The sequence below is a fragment of the Petromyzon marinus genome, chromosome 63 (genome assembly GCF_048934315.1).
Source record: "Petromyzon marinus isolate PM22_M1 ecotype Great Lakes invasive population chromosome 63, UKy_Petmar_22M1.pri1.0, whole genome shotgun sequence".
Classification (NCBI taxonomy): Eukaryota; Metazoa; Chordata; class Hyperoartia; order Petromyzontiformes; family Petromyzontidae; genus Petromyzon; species Petromyzon marinus.
Genome location: NC_133729.1, coordinates 9457236 through 9484566, shown reverse-complemented (window position 1 = coordinate 9484566; position 27331 = coordinate 9457236). Strand labels below are relative to the sequence as shown.

The 27331-nt window shown below is 47.3% G+C and overlaps 1 protein-coding gene across 1 annotated transcript in view; it reads left to right on the top strand.

The window, feature by feature from the left end:
• The window catches only part of LOC116956006 (glutamate receptor 4-like), a 33426-nt gene that overhangs the window by 4590 nt on the left and 1505 nt on the right, over positions 1–27331 (top strand). The window contains exons 2-10 of the mRNA XM_032977393.2: positions 5243–5296; positions 8754–8987; positions 11156–11304; positions 12926–12982; positions 14428–14481; positions 15630–15851; positions 19294–19398; positions 21360–21458; positions 22385–22588. Coding sequence (XP_032833284.2) covers positions 5243–5296; positions 8754–8987; positions 11156–11304; positions 12926–12982; positions 14428–14481; positions 15630–15851; positions 19294–19398; positions 21360–21458; positions 22385–22588 — 1178 coding nt within the window. The remainder of the gene's footprint in view (positions 1–5242; positions 5297–8753; positions 8988–11155; positions 11305–12925; positions 12983–14427; positions 14482–15629; positions 15852–19293; positions 19399–21359; positions 21459–22384; positions 22589–27331) is intronic.

Below are 27331 nucleotides of genomic sequence, written 5' to 3'. Positions count from 1 at the left end.
CATCGCCTTGCCAGCCACACTGAGGAGAGGCTTGCGGAGCCCCAATGCGGTTTCAGGAAAGGGCGGTCCTGCAGAGATGCTATATTTTCTGTCCGTCTGCTACAGCAGAGGTGTAGAGAATTCCAACAAGACCTACATCTCTGCTTTATTGACCTGGTCAATGAGCGGGCCCGGGAAAAAACTACGTGGCCGGGAGTCAGAGCCATTCCCTGTACACCTTGGGGTGCGACAGGGATGTCCTCTGGCTCCCACATTATTTAACATCTATTTTGACCACGTAGTTCGTGAAGCCTTCAATAGCTGTACTCCATTTGGTACAGATATAATGGGAGGCTGATCGATGCCTGGGTGCGGTCAAGGGATGGCTCCCTATTGCTCAACCACGTTATGTATGCCGATGATTTGGTAATAGCTGCTCATTCAGAGGAGGACTTGGAGACGCTGCTGCTAAGACTGGAGCGTGCCACTAAGAGATATGGGGCCTTACCATCAGCCCCACCAAAACTAAGCACCTGCCTGGGTATTTTGTACCATCGGACACTCCATCCCCACAACTCCCAATCGGTGATGAGGCAGTTGTGGAGAGAGTGGAGAGTTTCCCATACCTGGACAGTATGCTTATGACCGGATCCAGTTTAACAGCAGAGATCTCACTCCGAATCAGTCGAGCGGCAATATCTTTTCATTGGTTGGGTAACGCTGTGTGGAAGCTACCTGGTCTGTCGCTCCGCACTAAGCTTCAGGTCTTCTCGGCCACGGTCATTCCCTCCCTTCTCTACGCTTGCGAAACGTGGACCCCCTTAATGGAACATCTTCGCCGGTTAGAAACATTTAGGCTAGCCTGCCTACGATCCATCCTGGGTTTAACCAGGCTGGATTGTGTGAGCTCACAAATCCTTGAAAGATCTGGGCAAGGTCCCATCGGTGATCTCCTCCGGCAGGCAAGGCTGCGTTGGCTGGGTCATGTAGTCCACATACCCAGCCACCACATGCCGAAACAGCTTTTGTTCGGTCGGATCGAGGGGGCTAAACGGGCGCGGCATGGGCTAGAGAAGAGATGGAGTGATGTGGTACAGGAGGACGTGGAACTGAGTGGACTTGCCGATGACTGGTACCAGCGGTGTCAAGATCGGCCTCTGTGGAGGAGGCTCGTGAAGGACGCTACTGGGCAGTTGGAGGCAGTCGCCCTCCAACAATAATGGAGGGCAGAGGAGCGATGCTCACAACAACGAGCGGAGCGCCGGGTGGCTAAAGCACAGCAGATTGGCACAGTAGGGGGCACAGGTGATGCATTAGCCAGTCATCTCAGTCAGGCGACCCGTGGCACCTGATAGTGTAGCGGTTAGTGCGCTGCGCTATGAACCTGGCGACTCAGGTTCGATTCCCGCTCATGGCCAACACCAGTGACGATTATCTTAACCGGTCCCGGGCCTCCCCTAGGTCGACTCAGCCTCAAATGAGTACCTGGTGCGGTGTGTAACCATTGCCACAGGGAGACAAAGGCGGTCGGGCGTGGTGCTGGCCACCCACCCCCTCGTGTACCGATCCGGCCTTCATAGATGCTCGCTAACAGCACTTTCCCCTACAGTCTGTTAAGGCTATACGGGGGATCTTTGTCTTTGTCTTCTGTGGTGCTGGCCACCCACCCCCTCGTGCGCAGTATCGGCCTTCGTAGGTGCTGCTCGCTAATCACGACAATTGCCCCGACATTCTGTGAGGGCTGTACGTGGGATCTTTGTCGCTTGTGTGTGTAGTGGGTTCCAGGACACGGAGACGGCAGAGTAGAGGCAGCAGTATTTATTTAAACCTTAACAAGGGTTACACTAGAAGGGGTAGCGGCCCCTTCACCCGTATAACTCAGGAACACACCCCAGGCTCTCTAGTCTAAGCTCTAGGCTCCCAGTTCCTCCTGGTAGGGCTCTAAGGGAGGCTATCAGATCTGGCCCTGGTTAGGCACAGATCTCGGCACCCCGCCGACCAGACCGGCCCTAGAAGGACTCTGGCTCTGGGGCTCTCTGGCCGCACCACTGGCTTGCTGTGCCGGCCCTGAAAAGGGCAGCGGTCACAGGGGTTTCAGGGTCTCACCTAGCTGGCCTTCTTTCTTCACTGGTTGCTTCAGCCTCGGGCCCAATACTCTGCCCCGAGCTCCCTGGCTCCCCGCACTTTATACCCACAGGGGGTGGAGCCTTAGCGGACGTTGTTGTAGCCACCAAGGTGTGGGTGAACCACACCTTCCCGTGCCATGTGTTTATTCCCCATAGCACCCCTACATCGGCCTTCGTAGGTGCTGCTCGCTAATCATGACAATTGCCCCGACAGTCTGTGAGGGCTGTACGTGGGATCTTTGTCGCTTGTGTGTATAAATGTTGAACCGCACGGAGCCAACTGTGCTAGTCCGGGGTGTTGCTCAATCTCTCTCACTCCATAAACAAAGACAAAGATCCCCCGTGTAACCTTAACAGACTGTTGGGGGAAAGTGCTGTTCGCGAGTAGCACCTATCACCACGCCCGGCCGCCTTTGTCTCCCGAGTGGCGATGTTTACACACCACACCAAGGACTCATTGTGAGGCTGAGTCGACCTAGAGGAGGGGGCCCAGGACCGGTTCGGATAATCGTGAGCGGGAATCGAACTCAGGTCTCCAAGTTCGTAGCGTGGCGGGTATTCGGGGGGGGGGGGGGGGGGGGCATATGGACGGTCGTGTCTACAGGCGATGTCTCATCAGGAGTGTGTTAATTTATAGACACTCAAAGCGAGCCAAGGATCAAACAACATCGAGACATCTTGGTGACTGGATTAGGGCATTGCTCAGTGATTACGATGATAGATGAAAGTTCCGCCGTCGCATTCCGGAGATGCATCCGAGACAACTGCTCGAGTGGATGTGGATTTCCTGTAAGCTCTTAGGGCATCCGTTGGAAGAGTGAGCCTCAGAGACCCGAATCTATAATTCATGAACCGTAACAACGTTAACAACAAGTGGCCTGCGTGCACTCACGCGCCTATCACGGTGTCAAAACACGGACCGACGCAACTGAGGAGATCGATTTTGAATGCAACAAAGGGGTGGAGACGTCACCGCTTGTTGCACAAGTTCGTGGTTCAATTCCGCCAGGCCGCCCCTGGAAAATAATGGGGTGGCATGTATCCGTTATATATCACAGCACGCCCGCCGTCTGCTTCACTCACTGTGGACGTTTAAAGATCCCCTGACGTCATTGGAAACGAGCAGAGACCCATTGTGCGTCCCAGTTAAAGTTTCCATATTCCATAAATTACCGGATAATTAATATGCAGAATTGGGATTACGCACACGGCCATCAGTGCCTCCTACCGGCAGACCAATGCCCACCACTTGCAGTGCCGGTGGCTTTCACTTCGTGAACGCACAGATGGAAGGCACTTTGAGTTGCTGGCACATGTGCAGTGTTTATAATGACGAATAAACTTCTTCTCTTACACAGTTCTTAACACACAGAGGGGTATACGGTCCCCTCACCCGATACCCTAAGAAGGAACAGCCTCCGGACTTAGAGGGACCTACACACAGGTCTCTTGCTAACCTAAGGAGGTAAGCCTCCTATCTTGGCTGGACTTACTCACACGTCTACCGCTATCCTAGAGTCCTCCGGCTGGGACCTAGGGGAGGCTATCTGACCCACCGCTGGCCCGGTGGGTCCTGACCACTGGATACGCCGAGCCTTAGCCCTCAGAAGGGCTGGAAGGCTGGGTCCAAGGTCCTGTCTATCGTCAGCCCAGGCTTCGGTCTTCATGTAGGGAGAGAACTCCCTGCGCTCTGCGCCTTCACCCTTCTTATACCCGTTTGTGGCCAGGTCTAACCAATCCCACATTCCCACGTGGAACTGTCTGATTGGTTCTTACCAAACTGTGGCTACGATCCACTTCAACTCGTCTCACCCCAACCGTTATTCACACAGAGGTAACGCTGCACTGCCCCTTTGATACCTAGTGGAAATGCAGGTTACCAAACAGTGAGTAGTTAAAACCTCTACACCAGTAGCGTAACGAGCGTGGTGAAGTATGGTTACCAGTAGCGTAACGAGCGTGGTGAAGTATGGTTACCAGTAGTGTAACTAGCGTGGTGAAGTATGGTTACCAGTAGTGTAACTAGCGTGGTGAAGTATGGTTATCTGTGTAACTAGCGTGGTGAAGTATGGTTACCAGTAGTGTAACTAGAATGGTGAAGTATGGTCACCAGTAGTGTAACTATCGTGGTGAAGTATGGTTACCAGTAGTGTAACTAGCGTGGTGAAGTATGGTCACCAGTAGTGTAACTAGCGTGGTGAAGTATGGTTACCAGTAGTGTAACTAGCGTGGTGAAGTATGGTTACCAGTAGTGTAACTAGCGTGGTGAAGTATGGTCACCAGTAGTGTAACTAGCGTGGTGAAGTATGTTACCAGTAGTGTAACTAGCGTGGTGAAGTATGGTTATCAGTAGTGTAACGTTTTTTGGGTTAGATCGCGTAAATATCTAAATGTGTCGTTAAACCCGCCACCACCCGACAGCCAACTAGTACGGGTTGTCACGTCAACAGAACGTGCCAGTTCGTTACTAGTACAGCACTAGTCTATCGTGTAGTGTATTGTGTATAGTAGTGTAGTGTATAATGTAGTATACTAGTACAGCACACCGGTGTGTTGGAGAGCCAAGCCACGACATCTACAATCTGAATACGACGTTTCGCCAGTAATTACAACTAGCTTTATCAGGCTACAGCCAGATTAGTGGAGAAGTCAACCTGTTTCGTTCCTTATAACGACACATTTATATATGTACGCGATCTAACCGAAAATAACCTCTTATGGTTTCATTTACGTTCCACGTTTTATTTTAATTTAGAGCAGTAACGCTTGGCTTCCTCAAATTGTGCATCGCGTGTTTGTTCTCTGTCATCATCATCATCACAGGGTAACGAGGTAGACAAGCAGATCATTCCGCCTTGGGGGGGAATGGGGCCTGAGCGTCATGAAATATTGGGGCCCCACGTGACCCATTATCGCACCCCCTGAGCTGATAATGTAGTTGGCTACGCCACTGATCTAGGTGCAATTTTATTTGTATTATTTAACCGGATTGAATCGATCCTAACTGAGATTTCAGTTCATGACCAAACGAGAGACTGCTTCTATCGCTTCTACTGAGCTATTAAAAACACGCACACACATCCAACAACGGATGTGTGTGCGTGTTGTTAATCATGTTGTGTTTCTGTCTCTTGCAGGTTATTTACAAACCGGCCATAGCAATGGCAGCCACAGAACCAAGACCCACGCGGGTACCCATGCCTTAACCATTTGTTCAGTCAATTAGTACTAACATGACTAGCTGCTTACTCTATGAATTATTAATAAAATTTACACGAATCTATGAAAAGTATCAATAATCTTCTTTGGTTATTTCGGCAAAGTCACGTAGAATGAGAATAAAATAATAAATTGATAAAATAAAATAACGCAATAAAATTCTCACGACGTTTCGGCCACAACACAAGCGGCCTTCATCAGGTGAAGGGACGAGACTGTCTCGAGGACAGCGCTGGAGCGAACAAAGCCATGCTCAGATCACGACCTTTAAGCTGTGTGAGAAGAAACAAAGCGCCTTGACAAAGGAATTAGCATAGAATTTAGTATTGAAATAGCTGAGTGATTAGCTTGTGACTGGTCACAGAAATGGCTATGTTAAATTCAAAGCATACACATCCACAGAGGCACCCCTTGACAAAGGAATTAGCATAGAATTTAGCATTGAAATAGCTGAGTGATTAGCTTGTGACTGGTCACAGAAATGGCTATGTTAAATTCAAAGCATACACATCCACAGAGGCACCCCTTGACAAAGGAATTAGCATCGAATTTAGCATTGAAATAGCTGAGTGATTAGCTTGTGACTGGTCACAGAAATGGCTATGTTAAAGTCAAAGCATACACATTAACAGAGGCACCTAGTACAAATCAAACAGGAGAATTTAGCCATGGTCGGAACGGAGGAGGGGGAGAGAGACAGCCGCGAGGCGCTGTTATACTCCATGTTGTAAACCATACCATTAACCGTCGTGTGAGAGGTATTAAGAGTCAATGCCAGCAAAAGAGCTGCGGTCTGAAGGTCATCGTAAAATACAATTAATTAAGAACGGAAATGGTTTAAAAAAACATCTTTCCAATGGTTACTAAGCCAGAATCCATCTTCTCGGTTGAAATTGTCTCTGTGCTTGTATATGTGAATGACCTCATGAACGAATCTCTCATGGTAGCCGGTTGGTTTGCAAAGAACCTCCGTCTTGGAGAAATCAATGTCATGTGAGCCCACTGAATTATAACAATGATCTGCCACGGCAGAGGAGTTCGTTCTACCGTGTTTCAAGTCTGCTTTATGTTCGCAGATGCGGTCCGTGATGTGTCGTTTGGTTTCTCCAATGTAGCTACTAGCACAGAGGCACTTTAGTTTGTAAAAGCCCGGGTACTGTATGTCTGGAACAGCATCTTTTACAGATGGAACCAGATCACGTATTTTATGTACTGTGTTGAATCGGACCTGGATCTTGTGTTTATTCAGGATTTTGGAGATCTTTTTAGTGACCCCTGCAATGTAGGGTAAGGTGATGGTTTTGAGTGGCTCCACAAGAGGATCCTTCTTCATGACTGGAGTGATGGCTTTGCGGATTGTGTAGTCGGAGTAACCATTAGCCCTGAGAGCCTGGTGTACGTGCTTGAGTTCACTGGTAATGTGTTCCTGGTCGGAAATGCATTGGGCTCTATGGTATAGAGTCTTGATGAGGGAGTTCTTCTGGGATGGATGGTGGTGGGAATCCAGTTTCAAGTAAGCATCTGTATGGGTAGCTTTCCTGTAGACAGAGTGGCTCATTGAACCATCATGTCTCCTTTTAATTAAGACATCCAAAAAGGGTAGTTTGCCATCTTTTTCGACCTCCATGGTAAATCTGATGGCTGGGTGTATGGAATTGATGTGGTCGCGGAATTGGTCTAGAGCAGGCTGGCAATGTGGCCAGATGACAAAGGTGTCATCAACGTACCTCTTCCATAAGGTCGGGCGTAGAGTGGCCGTCTGGATGGTGTCAGTTTCAAATTTTTCCATGAATACGTTGGCTACAACCGGAGATAGGGGGGAGCCCATTGGGGTGCCCTCAGTTTGTTTGTAGAAAGTTCCATTCCAGGTGAAGTATGTGTTGGTTCTGCGGATGTGTATGCTTTAACTTTTAACATAGCTATTTCTGTGACCAGTCACAAGCTAATCACTCAGCCATTTCAATGCTAAATTCTATGCTAATTATTTTGTCAAGGGGTGCCTCTGTGGTTGTGTTTGCTTTGACTTTAACATAGCCATTTCTGTGACCAGTCACAAGCTAATCACTCAGCTATTTCAATGCTAAATTCTATGATAAATTCCTTTGTCAAGGCGCTTTGTTTCTTCTCACACAGCTTAAAGGTCGCGATCTGATCGTGGCTTTGTTCCCTCCAGCGCTGTCCTCCAGACAGTCTCGTCCCTTCACCTGATGAAGGCCGCTTGTGCTGTGGCCGAAACGTCGTGAGAATTTAATTGTGTTATTTTATTTTATCAATTTATTATTTTATTCTCATTCTACGTGACTTTACCGAAAGAACCAAAGAAGATGAATCCTTGCAATCACGAACGCTTTAAATCGAAGTATCAATAATGTTTCTGATTAACAATTGTGATTTCCTGCTCAAATGAGCATTGAAGCAGTGTTTCAGCTCCTGTTTGCAGACCTGAGAGAGTGGTGGGATTCCACAATCTCGTGACAGGGGCAAGTTAATCCGTTGGACAAGCACTGTTTACCTCTTGATAAAGTGGTACTCGTTCTATCAAGCCTGTAGGAGTGATGGGCCGAATCAACCCCCAACCAGGATTTGAACTCACAACCTTCCTATTGCGAGGTGCTGGCTCTACCACTGAGCCACCAAAGTGCAGTAGTCACATTAATCGACTGTGTACAAAATGGAACGACGTTTTCACTTCAGGGTGCCACGGTGGCTAGGAGATGTTAACTACCTCGCCTGGTGTACAGGAGGTCCGTGGGTTCGATCACGACCCTGACGCCTGCTGCTGTATATTTGGAGTGTGCGTGTCTCTCTCTCTCCCCCCGTGGTCGTGTAGATTTTTCTCCAGGTCCTCCGGTTTATCCCTCAACATTTAGAATCAACATGATTTCAAGAGTATTTGTCTGCTGCTAAACATTTCCACTTGATGATAAGCCACTTCGTTGAGCTATCATTTGTGGCCAGGTCGCATCTGAAACATACGTAGCTATGTAGCTCAGTGGGTCTTACCTGGCAAAATACAAATAGCAGGAAATAACTTTCACTTCACAGTGTTTGAAACAGTCTGGCTGGACACTGCAACAGTGTCCTGGATAGTTTAAGGACCACTGATACAATGTTACTTTAATTATTTGTTGTAGTATATATGTCTCTTATGATTCGCCAATGTTGTTAGGTGTGTAACACAAAGTCTGTGCTCTCTCCATTTGCCTGGGTAAAGGGTGGGGGCTAAGTTTTGACCAATAATCCTGACCCAGCTGCCTCAACAAACTAAACTATTGCTGCGGACAGGTTGCCCCACGTGGACTTTGTGCTGGACACCGTTGAACAAAAAGAGCTTCACGGCTCATCGGATTCATCCAGTCTTTAAAAAGAATTGTGACCGCCGACTGACGGTACGAGTGAGTCAGGCCTCCCCCATTCTCCCCCACGCAGCCGCGCCGTGCCGCGCCGAGGTGTGGGTGGCCCGGCCCGACACCCCCAGGGAGCAGAGAAGCCCCCCGCGGCCCCGACTCATCCCGCCGTCTCCGGGCGCCGTGCTGTACGCGGGGAGCGGCTGCTGCCGGCGAACCTTCCCGCTCTACCCCGGCGGTGGCGTCGTCCTGGGAGCCGCGCAGTGGCTCGCGTCGCAGGCAAAGTGGCGCCGGGGCATCATCCTCCACGACCCCGGTTCGTGCAGGGGTTTTTTAATTAAACACTTTGTGTTTATTGTTTGGCAAAATATATTTGTACGTTTCAGATTTCTTTAGTCACTTTTGAATTTGTTTAAAAAACATTTTTCAACATCTGGTTTTACTCTCAGTCAAAAACCCAGAATACAAAACAGATTTTAGAAAAAGAGGAGGGGAGGAAGGCGGGGGGGGGAACCCAGCAGGTAACGCGACACAAACTCGCCTCAAACAAACCCGCAAGGTCGGGGATGGCCCAGGCGGCGTGCGGGCTCGCTGCCCCGCCGCGGGTCGGGGTCACGACCGAAGAGTCGCGAGGGCTATAATCTTAGCTCTTTCGGTAAAGTCACGTTGAAGGGAAACAATTAAATAATAAAATATATATAAAACAATAAAAATTCTCACGACGTTTCGACCATAACACAAACGGTCGTCATCAGGTGTGTCGGTTTGCATAAAATTACTTATTTTTAAACGGTGGATTTCTTTATTTATAAACAAAAACGTCAGCGCCACGCGCAGCGATTTGGCAGTTTATTTAGAAGGACGAGTCCATCTATGTTCTGAAAAGAGGAGGGGGGAGACGAAAAATTAATGTATGCTGTCTGAAAGCCACTGTAAGCGTGAACAATCAATTAAGACCTGAAATGGTTTATCAAATCTTTCCAATGATTGCTAAGCCAGAATCCATCTTCTCGGTTGAAATTTTAGTCGCGAGGATTGTTGGTAGAATATGGTTACTGGTTTGCCTCACACATACAGCGTGGCCACAAAGTCCCTTTGCGTGGAAAATATAACGTACCTTGATTCCAAAAGCTCCGTGTATTGCCCTCCATTCACGGCACACAGCAGCTAGGTTTGTGCCAAAGTTCGCCAAGTCGATGGCTGTCAACTGTAAGAGCAGTTCCGGGCAGTTCCATGCCCGTAATGTTTCGCGTGAAGGATCACGTTGAAATCTCTGTAAACATCTGGTTCTTATATTTACTCATGGGCTTGTCGGCTCTCTTTCACGATCATGGACCCACATACTCGCATACTACTTTGTTTTCCTCTGTCGTAAATTTGCCAATTGTCTGCCACATTGAAACCCCACCTGTAAATACAGCGCATAAAAAACGACGTTAACATTGCATGCATCATGACCACTCTGTGGAATTGTCGAGCAATTCGCGTGATCTTCCCACCCTTTGTTAAATGAGAGAGAGGGAGCTGCTGTTATGGAACGCTCAGCCCACTGGCCTTGTCATCCAGGTGTCGCCGATTCCATTGGATCTCCCGGTGCGGGAGTTCAAACCAGTGGGGCAAGTTTCTTAAATTCATCGATTGTAAATTTTGATTTAAAGCTTTCGTGACTGCAGTAATTCATATTCTTAGCTCTTTCGGTAAAGTCACGTTGAAGGGAAACAATAGAATAATAAAATATATAAAACAACAAAAATTCTCACGACGTTTCGAACATAACACAAACGGTCGTCATCAGGTGTGTTAGGTGTGTTGGTTTGCATAAATTTATGCAATAAAAATTTATGCAATAAATTTATGCAAACCGACACACCTGATGACGACCGTTTGTGTTATGGTCAAAACGTCGTGAGAATTTTTATTGTTTTATATATATTTTATTATTTTATTGTTTCCCTTCAACGAGACTTCATCGATTGTGTTTGTTTGAAAGTGCCTCCATCAGATCAGGCACTGGTTGCCCCGCTACTATCTCGGCTCTCTTTCGCCCGGGCTCACTATTTCCAAGGTGCAGCGCGTTGCTATGGCAGGGATTCATCTCAGACTTGCGTCGTCGTCTGTTTATGTTTGTATGTTGCACTTCTTTCGCACCGTCCGGAGCCATCCGTGCTAAGTATAAAAAGCAAAGTTTTGTTAGTGGAAATTTACTTGATTTAATGTTCATTGTGTTTGTGCACTTTTTTCTCCTGTAACAGTTGCTTTGCCTATGATTTCAAACTGACCGTTTCTACTCAGCTTTTTTTTATTTCGGTTGTTTTTGGTCTGAATTTGCGGCACTGTTGTTCTTGTTTTTAAGTAATTACTTTTGTAAACGTGATGACCTTTGTAAGTGAGACGCACTTGTATCTTGACTTATCGCCTGGTTCAATAAAAGTAACCGTGAAAGTATACTGTGACTGTGACGCCACTGCCCACGATTCCCACCAGCTCTGCACTTATCTGTGGAGGAAGTGGCTAGCTTCCTGGAGAACACCAGCATGGCCGTGACTCTGAGCACCATACAGCTGAAGGACACAGGACAGTCTCCCGACCTCCTGGCCCTTGACAACATGTTCCGGGAGATTCGCCGCAAGGAGGTAAGGACAAGGGCGGCGGTGGGCCACATGAGCGGCCCCCTCCTTCACCTCAGTTGGGCCGCAAGCTTGACATCATGCTCGTGAACTAATCATGACCCTCGTTGCCGAACGAATACACTGAGGTCGCAATCATTACACACAAAGTGCTTGCCACAAATGAACCACAATACCTGGCTATCTCGTCAAGGAGCATCAACCGTGACGCAAACTCCGGTGGTCATCCTCGCAGCAGTAGCGGATTTTGGCTAACCATCGAACGAACACAGTCTCCGCATCGCGCCCTTTCAAATGTGCTTCTGTGGCCGTCTGGAACGCTCTTCCTTCCGATATTTGGAAGCCACTGGAGTTATGCACTTTGAACGAGATCAGCCAGATATCGTGGTTTATTTGTTGCAAACACTATGTGTATAAATTGATCTAACAACACGGGAATAATACTGTTAAATGTACGATTCGGAATGTATATTCTATGGTTCTTTCGGTAAAGTCACGTAGATAGAAAAAAATACAATAAAATAATAAAGTTAATAAAAAATAATAAAAAATATCACGACATTTCGCTCGCAACACAAGCAATCGTCATCATTCTCCTGATGACGATTGCTCGTGTTGCGATCGAAACGTACTACACCCGCCTAAGGGGTGTACGTGATGACGGTGCATCGCCTGCCGTGGGCCTCTCAGGACGCCATCATACAGTGACATCACCGATATCACTACACAAAAGTTATACCTGTGACGGTACAGATGTTATACCTGTGATGGTACAAAAGTTATACCTGTGACGTTAGAGAAGTTATTCCTGTGACGGTACAGATGTTATACCTGTGATGGTACAAAAGTTATACCTGTGACGTTAGAGAAGTTATACCTGTGACGGTACAAAAGTTATACCTGTGATGGTACAAAAGTTATACCTGTGACGTTAGAGAAGTTATACCTGTGACGGTACAAAAGTTATACCTGTGACGTTAGAGAAGTTATTCTTGTGACGGTACAGATGTTATACCTGTGATGGTACAAAAGTTATACCTGTGACGTTAGAGAAGTTATACCTGTGACGATACAGATGTTATACCTGTGATGGTACAAAAGTTATACCTGTGACGTTAGAGAAGTTATACCTGTGACGGTACAAAAGTTATACCTGTGATGGTACAATGTTTACCTGTTACGGTACAGATGTTATACCTGTGACGGTACAGATGTTATACCTGTGACGGTACAGATGTAATACCCGTGACGTTAGAGAAGTTATTCCTGTGACGGTACAGATGTTATACCTGTGACGGTACAGATGTAATACCTGTGACGGTACAGATGTTATACCTGTGACGGTACAGATGTAATACCTGTGACGTTAGAGAAGTTATTCCTGTGACGGTACAGATGTAATACCTGTGACGGTACAGATGTTATACCTGTGACGGTACAGATGTTATACCTGTGACGGTACAAAAGTTATACCTGTGACGTTAGAGAAGTTATTCCTGTGACGGTACAGATGTTATACCTCTGACGGAACAGATATTACACAGTACAGATCTTAGTTACAATCGCTGTGCTTTTGTTGCTCGCTAATAATGATCGTAACTTATTAAGATGCCATCCCTATTTCTAGGTCTATAACATCGTACTCTACTGTCGCGATTCCCTCATCCCCCATATTCTCAATCAGGTAAGCCAAGGAGCCTAGCGGTAAATGGATACAGAATAATAATAATAATAATATTTATTCATACTGGAGAAATCCGATGAGCTATAAAGTTATTTTTTCAGAGATGTCCAGGAGTTCACAGATGTTCAGTAACTAGGTGCTTAGCATACTGCTCTGAGCCACGAGGTGTTTAGTGTTGTAAATAAATTAATTACAAAATGAGTGACATTGAGTATAGAATGGACATCTCGGAGTAGTGACATGGCCCAGCAATAGTTCGTTAGCTGCTTTTTGCAGAGGTTCGTGGTTAGCAGCTGGCAGGCTGCCCGCGTTAATACTGTGGTGCGTATTAACCACAGCATATTACGCACAGTTTGCTTCACTCACGGTGGACGTTGGAGATCCCGTGACAGCATTTGAAATAACTAGGCCATTGTGTACTGGTGTCATGGCCCAAAATTTCTGCTACAGGGACAGCTGCCACTTGGAGGTGTACTTTGATTGTTCGAGCAAAGATGAGATATGATCTAAGGTACTTCGCTGAGGCATTTGAAGCCTCGGCAACTCGGGCATCGATCAGCCTCCTGTCGTGTGTCTGTACCAGACGGGTACTCCCTAAGATGCTCTTGCGAGCGTTGAGACCAGTCTCTGCGAGCTAAATTAAAACTATTTCTTTTATTTTACCAGGTAAGGCCCACTGACCTGTATAGCTCTTTTTCAGAAGCGACCTGTTCACAAATGGGGGCAGGGTCAGGGTCGAATCCACGACCTCCTCCATACCAGACACGAGGGGAGGCCCAAAACCGGTTCAGACCAGCGTCACCGGTCTTGGGCCTCCGAAAACAAAATGTAGACCAGGTGTGATTCCCTATTAAAAACGGAAGAAAGCAGAAAGAAAAACATTTCAGGTGATAAAAAAAACCTAACGTGTGACCAAGAATGAAATTGACAGCAGAATACTTAAAACAAAACATAAGTTCAAATACTTCACGTAGAAAATCCCTTGAGATGGAAAATCTCGTTTGCACGGGTGTCCAGGGTGTCACCGGATGCATCGGCGTGCGTGCACCGGCGGAACTGAGGCAAAGAGCACAGAGCTACCCTGGAAAGTCGAGTCGGTTATTTGAGTCACGCCTGTATGTGATATTGCTCACTATTTCTGTTATTGCTCACTATCTTTGATATTTATGAAGCTGGTTGTAATCACCAGCAGAAACGTCACGTTACTCAAATTGTAAATGTCGTGGGTTTAGCTCTCCAACACAGCGGTGTGCTGAAGTAGTAACTAATTGGCACGTTTTGTTTACGTGACAAACCTTACTCATTTATTGTGTCAGGGGGGTGGCGGGTTTAATGACACATTCATGTTCACGCGATATAACTCAAAACACCTTTATCATGGATAAAATTGGTCGCGAAAGCCTACGTGTTAAACTGTATGGGTGTGTGGGTGTGTGTGTGTGCAGTCTATCTACTTTGGACTCATTGCAATGCCCTACCACTGGGTCGTGCCACTGCAGGTACGATTTCCCTAACTTACACATTGACAATCTTGCCGTACTCTTGCTTTAGACTCCGACCTAGACGCCTGTATATTAGGAGTTTGCATGTCTCGTGGATTTTTCTCCAGGTCCTCTGGTTTTTCCCTCCACATTTAGAATCAACATCACGCGTTTAGAGTATTTGGCTGCTATAAATTTCCACGTGATAAGCCCCTTCGTTGACCTATCATTTGTGATAGCCAGATCGCTTCTGAAAAAGAGCTACATAGCTCAGTGGGGCTTACCTGGTAAAATAATAAAAAATAGTTTTAGTTCAGTATTTACACTGCTGGGTGGACAGAGGTGAAGAAAAACTGCTAACCCTGTAAAATCCCAACAATGAGCTCTGTAAATCAGGACGTGTAGACCTGTAACCCCGGGCAGTCTGTTTATTCCAGTCTGTTCTCCTATATCGCTGTGTATTTTCAGAACGCGAATTGGATAGAACGCCATTAATGTATTAGAGAACGCGATTAATGTATTAGGGAACACTTTTTTTATAACGCGGGTGCGAATTGGATAGGACACGATTGAGTGAACAGAACTACGTCGTGTGAGTAGGAATAAGTGGTTGTACAGACGCCTCGAAGCAGCATCACACAAGGCAGTGGGGATGCTGCTGGATGCTTCTAGATGCTACCCACGCGCCTCAGTCTTTGTTCAGCCTGCGTACGCATCTCGCATGTTATCTCGGGCCGTGCTTCACCCTATATTATTTATTATAACGAGATGTTTCCATAACGTGGTATTCTTCAGGAACGCAACTACCGCGTTATAGGAAAACAACTGTATTGGAGTGCACATTGTGTCGGCAAACGTGACGAAAGAGGAGAACAAATCCGATACTTACAATTATTATTTTACCAGGTCAGGCCCATTGAGCTATGTACCTCTTTTTCAGAAGCAACCTGGCCACAAATGACAGCTCAACGAAGTGGCTTAGCGTGTGGAAATGTATTGCAGCCAAATACTCAAAACACGTTTCTAAATGTATACCACGCGAGGTAATTAACATCTCACCACCGTGGATGTAACTTTTTCTAAACTCCCTCTTACACAACCCCATCCCCCCTCCAAACCACGCGCCCCCACCCCACCCCAACCCACATTCCCCCGCCTCATCACAGACGCTGCCACCGAAGTATCTCAGCCGGTTCGTAGAGACGGGCGTACGGTTCACACTGCTGGAGGTCTCTCTCCAAGAGCCGGGTGGAGCGGCCAATCCCCCCTCCCGTTCGTCCCCAACGTCTCTCTCCATCACACCGCTGGACGCGTTGGAGTTTGACGCCCAAACCTTCCTGAAGCAGATGGAGCGGGATGGCGTGTGCTCGCCTGCTGGCGTGCTGCAGGCGAGCGTGTGTGTGATCGTGTGTGTGTGATCGTGTGTATGTGTGTGATTGTGATCGTGTGTGTGTATGTGTGTGAGTGTGATCGTGTGTGTATGAGTGTGATCGTGTGTGTGTGTATGAGTGTGATCTCGTGTGTATGAGTGTGACCTCGTGTGTGTATGTGTGTGAGTGAGATCGTGTGTGTGTGTGAGTATGATCGTGTGTGCGTGTGTGAGTGTGATCGTGTGTGTATGAGTGTGATCGTGTGTGTATGAGTGTAATCGTGTGTGTGTGAGTGTGATCGTGTGTGTGTGTGAGTGTGATCGTGTGTGTGTGATCGTGTGTGTGTGAGTGTGATCGTGTGTGTGTGAGTGTGATCGTGTGTGTGTGTGATCGTGTGTGTGTGTAATCGTGTGTGTGATCGTGTGTGTGTGAGTGTGTGTGGCAGTCTGGAGTCTGCCTCAGTCGCCCGCGATCACAAATCTCTATTTAACTCCATTAAAAAAGTAACCTGCAGCGCCACACCTATTACCATCATTAGGGGAAAAAACGGTGATCCAATCTCCGACCCCCAGGAACAGGTTTACAGATTTGCTGAGCATTTCTGTGAGGTCCTGGGAGAGGGAAAATCCCTCAGCCAGGAAAACATCGTGGCACAAAGTGAGGATGTCCCTGCTGAGGCTGCGGTGCCTCAAATATTGGAAGAAGTCACCCCCTGTGAGTGGCTGGCTGAAGTACCATCTGTTGAGGAAGTACTGAAGGCGATCCGGAGTCTGAGACCAGGAAAGGCAGCGGGCAGAAATGATCTCCCAAGCGAAATGCTCAGGGATGGTGGCGTTTGTGCACAGACTGCTCTATATGACATCATAACATCAGTCTGGACCACTGGACGGGTTCCGCAGGATTTGGAAGGATGCCCTGGTGGTCCCTCTCTTTAAGAAGGGGGACCGCACAGACTGTAACAACTACAGGGGCATCTCACTCCTCAGTGTGCCGGGAAAGGTCCTGGCAAGGATTATTCAACATCGCCTCGCCAGGCACGCTGAGGAGAGGCTTGCGGAGCCCCAATGAGGTTTAAGGAAAGGGCGGTCCTGCACAGATGCCATATTTTCTGTCCGTCTGCTACAGCAGAGGTGTAGAGAATTCCAACAAGACCTACATCTCTGCTTTATTGACCTGGTCAAGGCCTATGATACCATCAGTAGGCCTGGGCTCTGGGTTGTTCTTCGTGCTTTTGGAGTCCCTGACCCTCTGCTCACGATCATTAAGGACCTTCATGATGGTGAGCGGGCCCGGGTAAAACTACGTGGCCGGGAGTCAGAGCCATTCCCTGTACACCTTGGGGTGCGACAGGGATGTCCTCTGGCTCCCACATTAACATCTATTTTGACCACGTAGTTCGTGAAGCCTTCAATAGCTGTACTGGGGGAATCTCCATTTGGTACAGATATAATGGGAGGCTGATCGATGCCCGGGTGCGGTCAAGGGATGGCTCCCTATTGCTCAACCACGTTATGTATGCCGATGATTTGGTAATAGCTGCTCATTCAGAGGAAGACTTGGAGACGCTGCTGCTGAGACTGGAGCGTGCCACTAAGAGATGGGGCCTTACCATCAGCCCCACCAAAACGAAGCACCTGCCTGGGTATTTTACCATCGGACACTCCACCCCCACAACTCCCAATCGGTGATGGGGCAGTTGTGGAGAGAGTGGAGAGTTTCCCATACCTGGGCAGTGTGCTTATGACCGGCTCCAGTTTAACAGCAGAGGTCTCACTCCGAATCAGTCGAACGGAAATATCTTTTCATCGGTTGCGTAACGCTATGTGGAAGCTACCTGGTCTGTCGCTCTGCACTAAGCTTCAGGTCTTCTCGGCCACGCTCATTCCCTCCCTTCTCTACGCTTGCGAAACGTGGACCCCCTTAATGGAGCATCTTCGCCGGTTGGAAACATTTAGGCTGGCCTGCCTACGATCCATCCTGGGTTTAACCAGGCTGGATTGTGTGAGGAGCTCACAAATCCTTGAAAGAACTGGGCAAAGTCCCATCGGTGAGCTCCTCCGGCAGGCAAGGCTGCGTTGGCTGGGTCATATAGCCCGCATGCCCAGCCACCGCATGCCGAAACAGCTAATGATCGGCCGGATCGAGGGGGCTAAATGGGCGCGGCACGGGCTAGAGAAGAGATGGAGTGATGTGGTACAGGAGGACGTGGAGCTGAGTGGACTTGCCGATGACTGGTACCAGCGGTGTCAAGATCGGCCTCTGTGGAAGAGGCTCGTGAAGGACGCTATTGGGCAGTTGGAGGCAATCGCCCTCCAACAACAATGGAGGGCGGAGGAGCGACGCTCACAACAACGAGCGGAGCGCCGGGTGGCTAAAGCACAGCAGGTTGGCACAGTAGGAGGCACAGGTGGTGCACCAGCCAGTCATCTCAGTCAGTCGACCCGTGGCACCTGGGTCTGCCCCGTGACCTCCTGCCCGCGGGCGTTCGACACTTCACGTGGCCTCAAGGTGCACATGGCCTGGCACAAGCGTCGTGGTGACGTCACCGCCACTCAGTGGCGAATGGCGGTTGTTGTTGAGTGTGTGTGTATGTGTGTAAGTGTGATCGTGTGTGTGTATGTGAGTGTGATCGTGTGTGTGTATGTGAGTGTGATCGTGTGTGTATGTGAGTGTGATCGTGTGTGTGTGTATGTGTGTGATCGTGTCTGTGTGTATGTGTGTGAGTGTAATCGTGTGTGTGTCAGTGTGATCGTGTGTGTATGTGTGTGAGTGTGATCGTGTGTGTGTATGTGTATGATCGTGTGCGTGTGTATGAGTGTGATCGTGTGCGTATGTGTGAGTGTGATCGTGTGTGTATGTGTGTGTATGTGTGATCGTGTGTGTGTGTGTGATCGTGTGTGTATGTGTGTGATCGTGTGTGTGTGTGAGTGTGATCGTGTGTGTACTTGTGTTGTACGTGTTTGTGTATATGTATTGTAGGTGTGTGCGAGTGTGGTCCTGGCCACCCACCCCTGAGTGTGTCGTTCTGGCCTTCATAGGTGCTCGCGAACAGCACTTGCCCCAGCAGTCTGTTAAGGCTATACGGAGGATCTTTGTCTTTGTAATGGGGAGTAGTGGTGGAGCGGTTTGCACGTTGTGCCACGAACCCGACGCCCCGAGTTCGATTCACCCTCACGGCCAACACCAGTGACGATTATTTGAATGGGATCCTGTGCCTCCCCAAGATCAACTCAGCTTCAAATGAGTACCTGGTGCAATGTGTACATATCATCACTTGGGAGACAAAGGCGGCCGGGCGTGGTGGTGGCCACCCACCTCCTCGTATGCCGTGCCAGCCTTCATAGGTGCTACTCGCTAACAGCAGTTGACCCAAAAGTCTGTTTAGACTACACGGAACGATCTTTGTCTTTGTCTCTCCTCCACCCTCCTCTCTCCCCCCCCCCCTCTTCTCCACTGGCAGACGAAGGTTTTGGGCTTCTCCGGCCTTGTCGCCTTTACTCGCGATGGTACCCGCACCAATGTCACAATCGACCTGTTCGAGCTGAGGACAGACGGACCGCACAAGGTGATGGCAGCACGTTTCCCTGCCACGCAGACACCGTCGCTTGAGAGATCCCAGAGCGTTACGGACAAACAGATACTCGTCACTGTGCTTTATGCACAACTGACAGCGCAGCGACTGTTATTTGGCGATGCTGCTTTGTCAGTGGTGCACAAAGCATCATCATCATCATAATCACGATCCATGGGCAGATAGCCCCGGAGGTGTCCACTGCACATTTCGTCATTTGTTTCCACTCTCCTCTGTCTTGTGCCAATATTCTCAAGTAGTGGTCACTTCTTTCTGGCACCAATCTCTCATGTCGTCGTCGTCGTCAAGCCATTCTCTGCTAGGTCTTCCTCTCTTTCCGGTTCCTTCCATTTTTCCCAAACAACAACAACAACAACAACAAAATTTAAAGCGTTTTTCTGTTGTCCGTCCTACATATGTGAACCTTATGGCGGGACCCCGGGGTTCCGAATAAACGGAAGTCAAAAGCGAAAATAATTAATTAATTTTTGGCGACTCCGTCCCACCGCGCACATCAACGCCGTGACCCGCGCCCGCTGTCGTGTCGTCCATGCGCAGTGAGGACGAATGCACAGAAGAAACAAAACTTTGAAACTTTGTTTAGCGCATCGTGTAGAGCTCGTCGAGAGAAATACATTTCTGTATCGTTCACCTTCAACAGACATAAAGTGACGTCGCAACGCAGTTTATGCGAGTGCCGCGGGGGCTTATGGGACCCCGGGGTCCCGCCATAAGGTTCATGTGTCCAAATACCTGAACAAAGCACAGGTAACAAAATAATTACTCAACCACGCACTCCTCCATCACTCACTAATTTAAAATAATTATAATAACCAGTGACGTTTCGGACTCTGACCCTTCTTATCCACACTAGGGGGCAACACTATCCCGCCCACCTTGCTACAAAGATAAATGTTCGTTATATTCATGGTCGTGAAAGCCTACGTGTTAAACTGTTCATTATATTGCAAAGCGATGCAGTTTCTAATTCTCATAGCTGCAAGATGCACATGTAAATTAAGTGAGAAACAAAATTTACTATTATTACTTTTTGTGCCATCATTGGTGACCAGGCTGAGACCATCAACTCACTGCACTACTAAATCCGTTTAACCGGCTTTGACCACAGGCAGCTGCCCAAATTCGACGGGGTAGCACTGTTGAAAACCCTGGGTTCGAATCTGGGCATCTGCCTGTCATTAAACTGGGTTTACAATTGTAGCGAGTCTATGGTCTCAGTCTGGTCACCTATGAAGACTTCTGAGCTACCCAGGCCACTTCAAGAATCCCAATTTCTATAACTACAGCACGATGTGTAACTACGGTTATCCAGACTTCGACTTCAAAAGCGGCTATGAAACTCAATTGGTCTTTATGTTGAATTTCTTTCGCGCCGTACATAGCTAACCGTGCTAACCGGAGGAGCGGGGAAAGGACAAACTCAACACAAAAAGCAGTTCTAAAGAAATTAGTTTTTGATCTAGATTTAAAAGTGCATTGCCCCAGTGGCTTCCCAATGTCGGAAGGAATAGCATTCCAGACAGCCGCAGAAATGCATCTGAAAGCACGCGATGCGGTGACCGGCTTTGTTTGCTGACGAGCCAGAAGCCACTGCAATAATGACCGGAGTTCGCTTGATGGTGGTTTATGCTCTTTGATAATATCAGGAAGGTATTGTGGTTCATTTGTGGCAAGCACTTTGTGTGTAATGAGTGCTATACAAAGCACACATTCGGATAAAGTTTGGAGAACTGTTTGTCCTCTCAAAGTTGTAATAGATAAGAATTAACACATTTCTTGAATATAGTGAAGTTGTAAGAGCTTGGAAAAGAGACGATGGGAGGGAATTCCACTGTGGAACAGACCTGCAGCGTGGATGAGACGAAACGGTCAGTGGAGCAGGCCAAGTCTTCAACATTTGTTCTGAAGGGGATATTTTCTGCCTCTCTTCCAAGGTTGGAAACTGGTCAACTTCTCGGCATGAAGCCACCCAACCTCTGCCTATCACCAACTACTTCTTTGCCAAAAGGAAAGTGCGCGTGCTGGCACCAAAGGTAACACACCCACTCACACGGAGCTGCCACTTGCACACACACACACACACCATCACACTGCAGGTTACAACAATGCACTTAATCACTCTCTCACCCAGCCATCCACTCACATACCTACCCACTGACCCATCCAGCTAATCACCCACCCAATCACTCGCTCACTCACTTAGTAACAAAGACACCCCATATAGCCTTTAACAGACTGTAGGGGCAAGTGCTGTTAGCGAGCACCTATGGAGGCCGGAACAGTACACGAGAGGGTGGATGGCCAGCAAAACGCCTGGCCGCCTTTGTCTCCCCAGTGGTGATGTTTACACATAGCACCAGGTACTCATTTGAGGCTGAGTCGACCTAGGGGAGGCCCAGGACCATTTCAGATAGTCGTCACTAGTGTTGACCATGAGCAGGAATCGAACTCAGGTAGCCGGGGTCGTAGCGCAGTGCGCGAACCACTGCACTGCCGCTACCCCTCACTCAGTAACTCGCCCACCCACACACCCACTCACCCACTCACGCGCCACACTGCAGGTGACTGATATTTCTGCTTCTTCCCTCGCACTGCTCCACTTTTAAATTACCTACCATCGTCTCTTTTCCCCAAGCCCTCATAGTAACCTTGATTCAATTCGAGAAACGTGTTGACTCATATTACAACTTTGATCGTGCTGTTTGTTGCTGGCTGTATGACTTATTAGGCCTTGGGGCCCATGCTCATAGCATGCTTTTTTTTAATACTGCTAAAACATGCTCATGGTGCAATTGCCAGGGTCAGATGAAAATGCCGAAGCAGCGACTTTGACATGTGTAGCACATCGCAGCACTGCTTGTGACAAATGTGGTTTTGGAACGTGCGTTTAGTTGTCATGCATTCTATTAAACAATCTATCCTCACCATCGGCCACGGTCAACTCGGTTTGGCTCTGCAGGTGGCTGGCTTTGTGTGGTACGAAGACGGGAATGTGTCCAAGGCATCGGGCTTCCTGGTGGACTTGCTCAACAAGATTACGGAGAAGCTGGAGTTTGAGACGGAGCTCATCCCGCCTCCAGCAGCCTGGGAGGACATGGACAACTCTGTAGCTACTCAGGTGACAATGAAGGAACGCGTGAAAGGGCAACTGACAGGATCGCCGGTGCGTAATGTAGCCTAACACCCATGGCCACGACCCATCATGATCATCACCGTCACCATCACCACCAACACCACCACCATCAAAAACCGTCATCAGTCACCATGATCTCCATCATCACCACATTCATCATACATACCACCATCAACACAATCATCATCAACACCATCATTAACAACATTATCACGAACGCCACCATCATCGACATCACCTACACCATCAACATAATTTGAAGAAAAATGTCATATCCAATTGCTGAATTTGGTTGCGAGAATTATTATTCAACGTACACTGTGAGTGAAGTAAAATAAATATTGACTTAAAGCTTTCGTGACTGCAGGAATTCATATTCTTTGTGTCTTTCGGTAAAGCCACGTAGATAGAAGAAAAATAATAATAAAAATATCACGACGTTTCGATCGCAAAACAAGCAATCGTCATCAGGTGAAAAAATATAGCGGGAGAGCTGCTGAGGCAGGAAAAAATATAGCGGGAGAGCTGCTGAGGCAGGAAAAAATATAGCGGGAGAGCTGCTGAGGCAGGATGTTATAAAGGTTTGAGATGGGTGTAGCCCAAGGGTCATAAGCGAAGTGGGCGGGGCTAGAGATTAAATTTGCATGTAAATGTAAGATCGGAGAGCTGGGCTACCTCCACCACGACAAAGCTGTGGAGGTGGCCATTGAATTGTGAGAGATTAGCATGTCAATGTAAGAAAAAAACGAGAGCCACCGCCACATCGAGGAAAACGAGCAACGGTGGCTGTGTTAGTGAGACATTTAGCCTGTTAATGTAAAGACATTTAACCTGGTAATGTAACTCAGAGAGTCGAAAATAACTAACATCGGCAGGTAGGATGGAAACATCACAGCCAGTTATGACTTAAACTGGTTAATAACGTTCTTCCAATGATTGCTCAGTTTGTACCCATCTTCTCGGTTGAAATTGTATCTGTGTTTATATATCTGGATGGCTTCATGAACGAATCTTTGCTGATAGCCAGTGCATTTTCAGGGTATCTTCGTCTTAAAAAAAAAACAATTTCATGAGTGCCCGCAGCGTTAAAACAATGATCAGCCACGGCCGAGGTATTGGTCCTCTCTTATTTCAGATCTGCATTATGTTAACGAACACGGTCTGAGACATGTCGCTTTGTTTCCACAATGCAACTACTGCTGCAGACACAGCTTAGTTTGTAGACACCGGGGTATTGCATGTCAGGGATCACATCCTTCACAGATGGGAGCAGATCACGAATTGTATGTACTATGTTGAATCGAACCTGGATCTTGTGTTTGCTCATGATTTTTGAAATATTTTGGTAACCCCTGCTATGTATGGCAAGGTGATGGTTTTGATTGGGTCCTCAGATGGTTCTTTCCCAATGGTTGGGGTGATAGCTTTACGGATTGTGTAGTCTGAATATCCATTCATCTTGATGGCTTGGTGTACGTGTTCCAGTTCACTAGCTAGGTGGTGATGGTCGGAAATATATATAGCTCTATGGTGTAGAGTTTTGATGAGGAAATTATTCTGGGATCGATGGTGGTGGGAGTCAGGTTTTAGGTAGGCATCCGTATGGGTGGCTTTCCTGTAGACAGTGTCCCAACGAGCCATCAGGTCTCTTCTTGATCAAAACATCCAGGAATGGTAGCTTGCCATCATTTTACACTTCCATGGTGAATTTGATAGATGGGTGTATGAAATTGATGTGGTTGAGAAATTGGTTCAGTTCTTGCAGGCCATGTGGCCAGATGACGAACGTGTCATCTACATATCTCTTCCACAAGGAAGGACGTAGGGTGGATGTCTGGATGGCATGTCTCAAATTTCTCCATGAAAACATTCGCTACCACTGGTGATAAGGGAGAACCCATTGGGATACCCCTCATTTTGTTTGTAGAATGTACCATTCCAGGTGAAGTAAGTGTTGGTAAGGAAGTGCCTTACCAACGTTGGTACATCTGGATTCAGTCCCTGTTGGACCAAGTCTTCAATGATTGCAATGGTGTCGGGTACAGGTACCTTGGTGAACAGAGAGGCTACATCGAAACTGACAAGCAAATCATCTGGAGACAGTGAGATGTCCTTGATTAGAGAAACCAAGTGAGCCGAGTAAAGTACAGCTGAGGTGGTCTTGCCCGTGAAAGGAAGCAGGGTCTCAGACAGAAATCGGGCCAGTTTGTAGGTGGGTGAGTTAATGGTGGAGACAATAGGACAGAGAGGAATACCTTCTTTGTGGATTTTTGGAAGGCCATAAAACCTAGGTGGTCTAGCAGCCGAAGGTTTTAGAGAGAGCTACTTGGTCGGTTCGATTAGAGAAGTTGAATTAGTGATGATATTGTTGGTTTTCGTGGCTAGGCGGTTAGTGGGATCTCTATTGATTTTGGTATAGCTTCCATCACTAAGAAAGTCCTGAATTTTGTAAGTGGTTTTATTCATGATGACAGTGGCATTGCCCTTGTCTGCTGAGAGGATGACAATGTCATCTCTTTTTTTTAATTTAGTGAGTTCAAAACGCTCGTTCTTGCTGATGTTGCTCATGGGTTTCTTAGCTTTTTTGAGGATAGCAGCCATTTCAGATCTTGCAACATCTGCCGGGATGTGTCCCAAACCTTGGAGGGCTACGTCAACCTGGGCACTGGGATGTGTTTAGGGGTGATTGATGACAATCTTGTTAACATCTAACGTTTTTACATGTGGCTCTGGCTTCTTTTTTGACAGGAGGTTGAATTTAGCTATCAAGTTATCTTTACATTTGGTTGACATTGAAGTAGCTGAAGAAACTGTCATGATATCTACATGGTTCCAATCAGATGTGGACATTTTATCTGTTAATGCTAAGTGTGATTGTAGGAGAGTCTTGCCTAAATTATCAAGTTCAAGTCGGAGCAATCTTATTTTCTCAGAGATTAGAGCTAGGCTGGCCCTAAACAAGATCCGTTTAGAGGTAGGATAAGTGACAGCAGCAGATGTGAGTATAAAGGCGATCGGTATTATTTTTTCTACCTACATGACTTGACCGAAAGAACCAAAGAGTATGAATTCCTGCAGTCACGAAAGCTTCAAATCAAGATTGTAGTATATTTGTTTACCAAAGTTCCTGTGCCTGACACCATTTCAATCATTGAAGATTTGGTCCAACAAGGACTGAATGTTGATGTACCAGTCCTGGTTAGACACTGCCTCACCAATACTTCACCTGGAATGGAGCATTCTACAAACAAGTTGAAGGTACCCCAATGGGTTCTCCCTTATCTCCAGTTGTAGCCAATGTTTTCATGGAAAATTTTGAGACAGATGCCATACAGGCATCCACCCTACGTCCTTCCTTGTGGAAGAGATATGTAGATGACACGTTCGTCATCTGGCCACATGGCCTGCTAGAACTGAACCAATTTCTCAACCACATTAATTTCATACACCCAGTCATCAAATTCACCATGGAGGTGGAAAGGTTGGCACGTTACCATTCTTGGATGTTTTAATCGAAAAGAGACCAGATGGCTCAATGGGACACTCTGTCTACAGGAAAGCCACCCATACGGATGCCTACCTAAAACCTGACTCCCACCACCATCCATCCCAGAAGAATTCCCTCATCAAAACTCTACACCATAGAGCTTGCTGTATTTCCGACCATCACCACCTAGCCAGTGAACTGGAACACGTACACCAAGCCATCAAGATGAATGGATATTCAGACTACACAATCCGTAAAGCTATCACCCCAACCATTGGGAAAGAACCATCTGAGGACCCAATCAAAACCATCACCTTGCCATACATAGCAGGGGTTACCAAAAATATTTCAAAAATCATGAGCAAACACAAGATCCAGGTTCGATTCAACACAGTACATAAAATTCATGATCTGATCCCATCTGTGAAGGATGTGCTCCCTGACATGCAATACCCCGGTATCTACAAACTAAGCTGTGTCTGCAGCAGTAGTTACATTGGGGAAACAAGGCAACATGTCTCGGACCATGTTCATGAACATAAGGCAGATCTGAAACACGGTAGGACCAATACCTCGGCCGTGGCTGATCATTGTTTTAATGCTATGGGCACACACGAAATAGATTTTTCCAAGACGAAGGTACTCTGCAAACGCACTGGCTATCAGCAAAGATGCATTCATGAAGCCATCCAGACACAATTTCAACCAAGAAGGTGGGTACAAACTGAGCAATCATTGGAAGGACATTAAGCAGTTTAAGTCATAACTGGCTGTGATGTTTCCATCCTACCTGCCGATGTTAGCATATTTCGACTCTCTGCGTTACATCACCAGGTTAAATGTCTTTAAATTAACAGGCTAAATGTCTCACTAACACAGCTACCATTGCTCGTTTTCCTCGATGTGGCAGTGGTTTTCGTGTTGTTCGTTTTTTTACATTGACATGCTAATCTCTCACAATACAATGGCCACCTCCACAGCTTTGTCGTGGTGGAGGTAGCCCAGCTCTCCGATCTTACATTTACATGCAAATTTAATCTCTAGCCCCGCCCACTTCGCTTATGACCCTTGGGCTACACCCATCTGAAACCTTAATAACATCCTGCCTCAGCAGCTCTCCCGCTATATTTTTTCCTGCCTCAGCAGCTCTCTTGCTCTATTTTTTCACTTGATGACGATTGCTTGTAATGCGATCAAAACATTGTGATATTTTTATTATTTTTTCTGTCTACGTGGCTTTATCGAAAGACCCAAAGAGTATGAAGTTAAATAATAATAATTTGCAC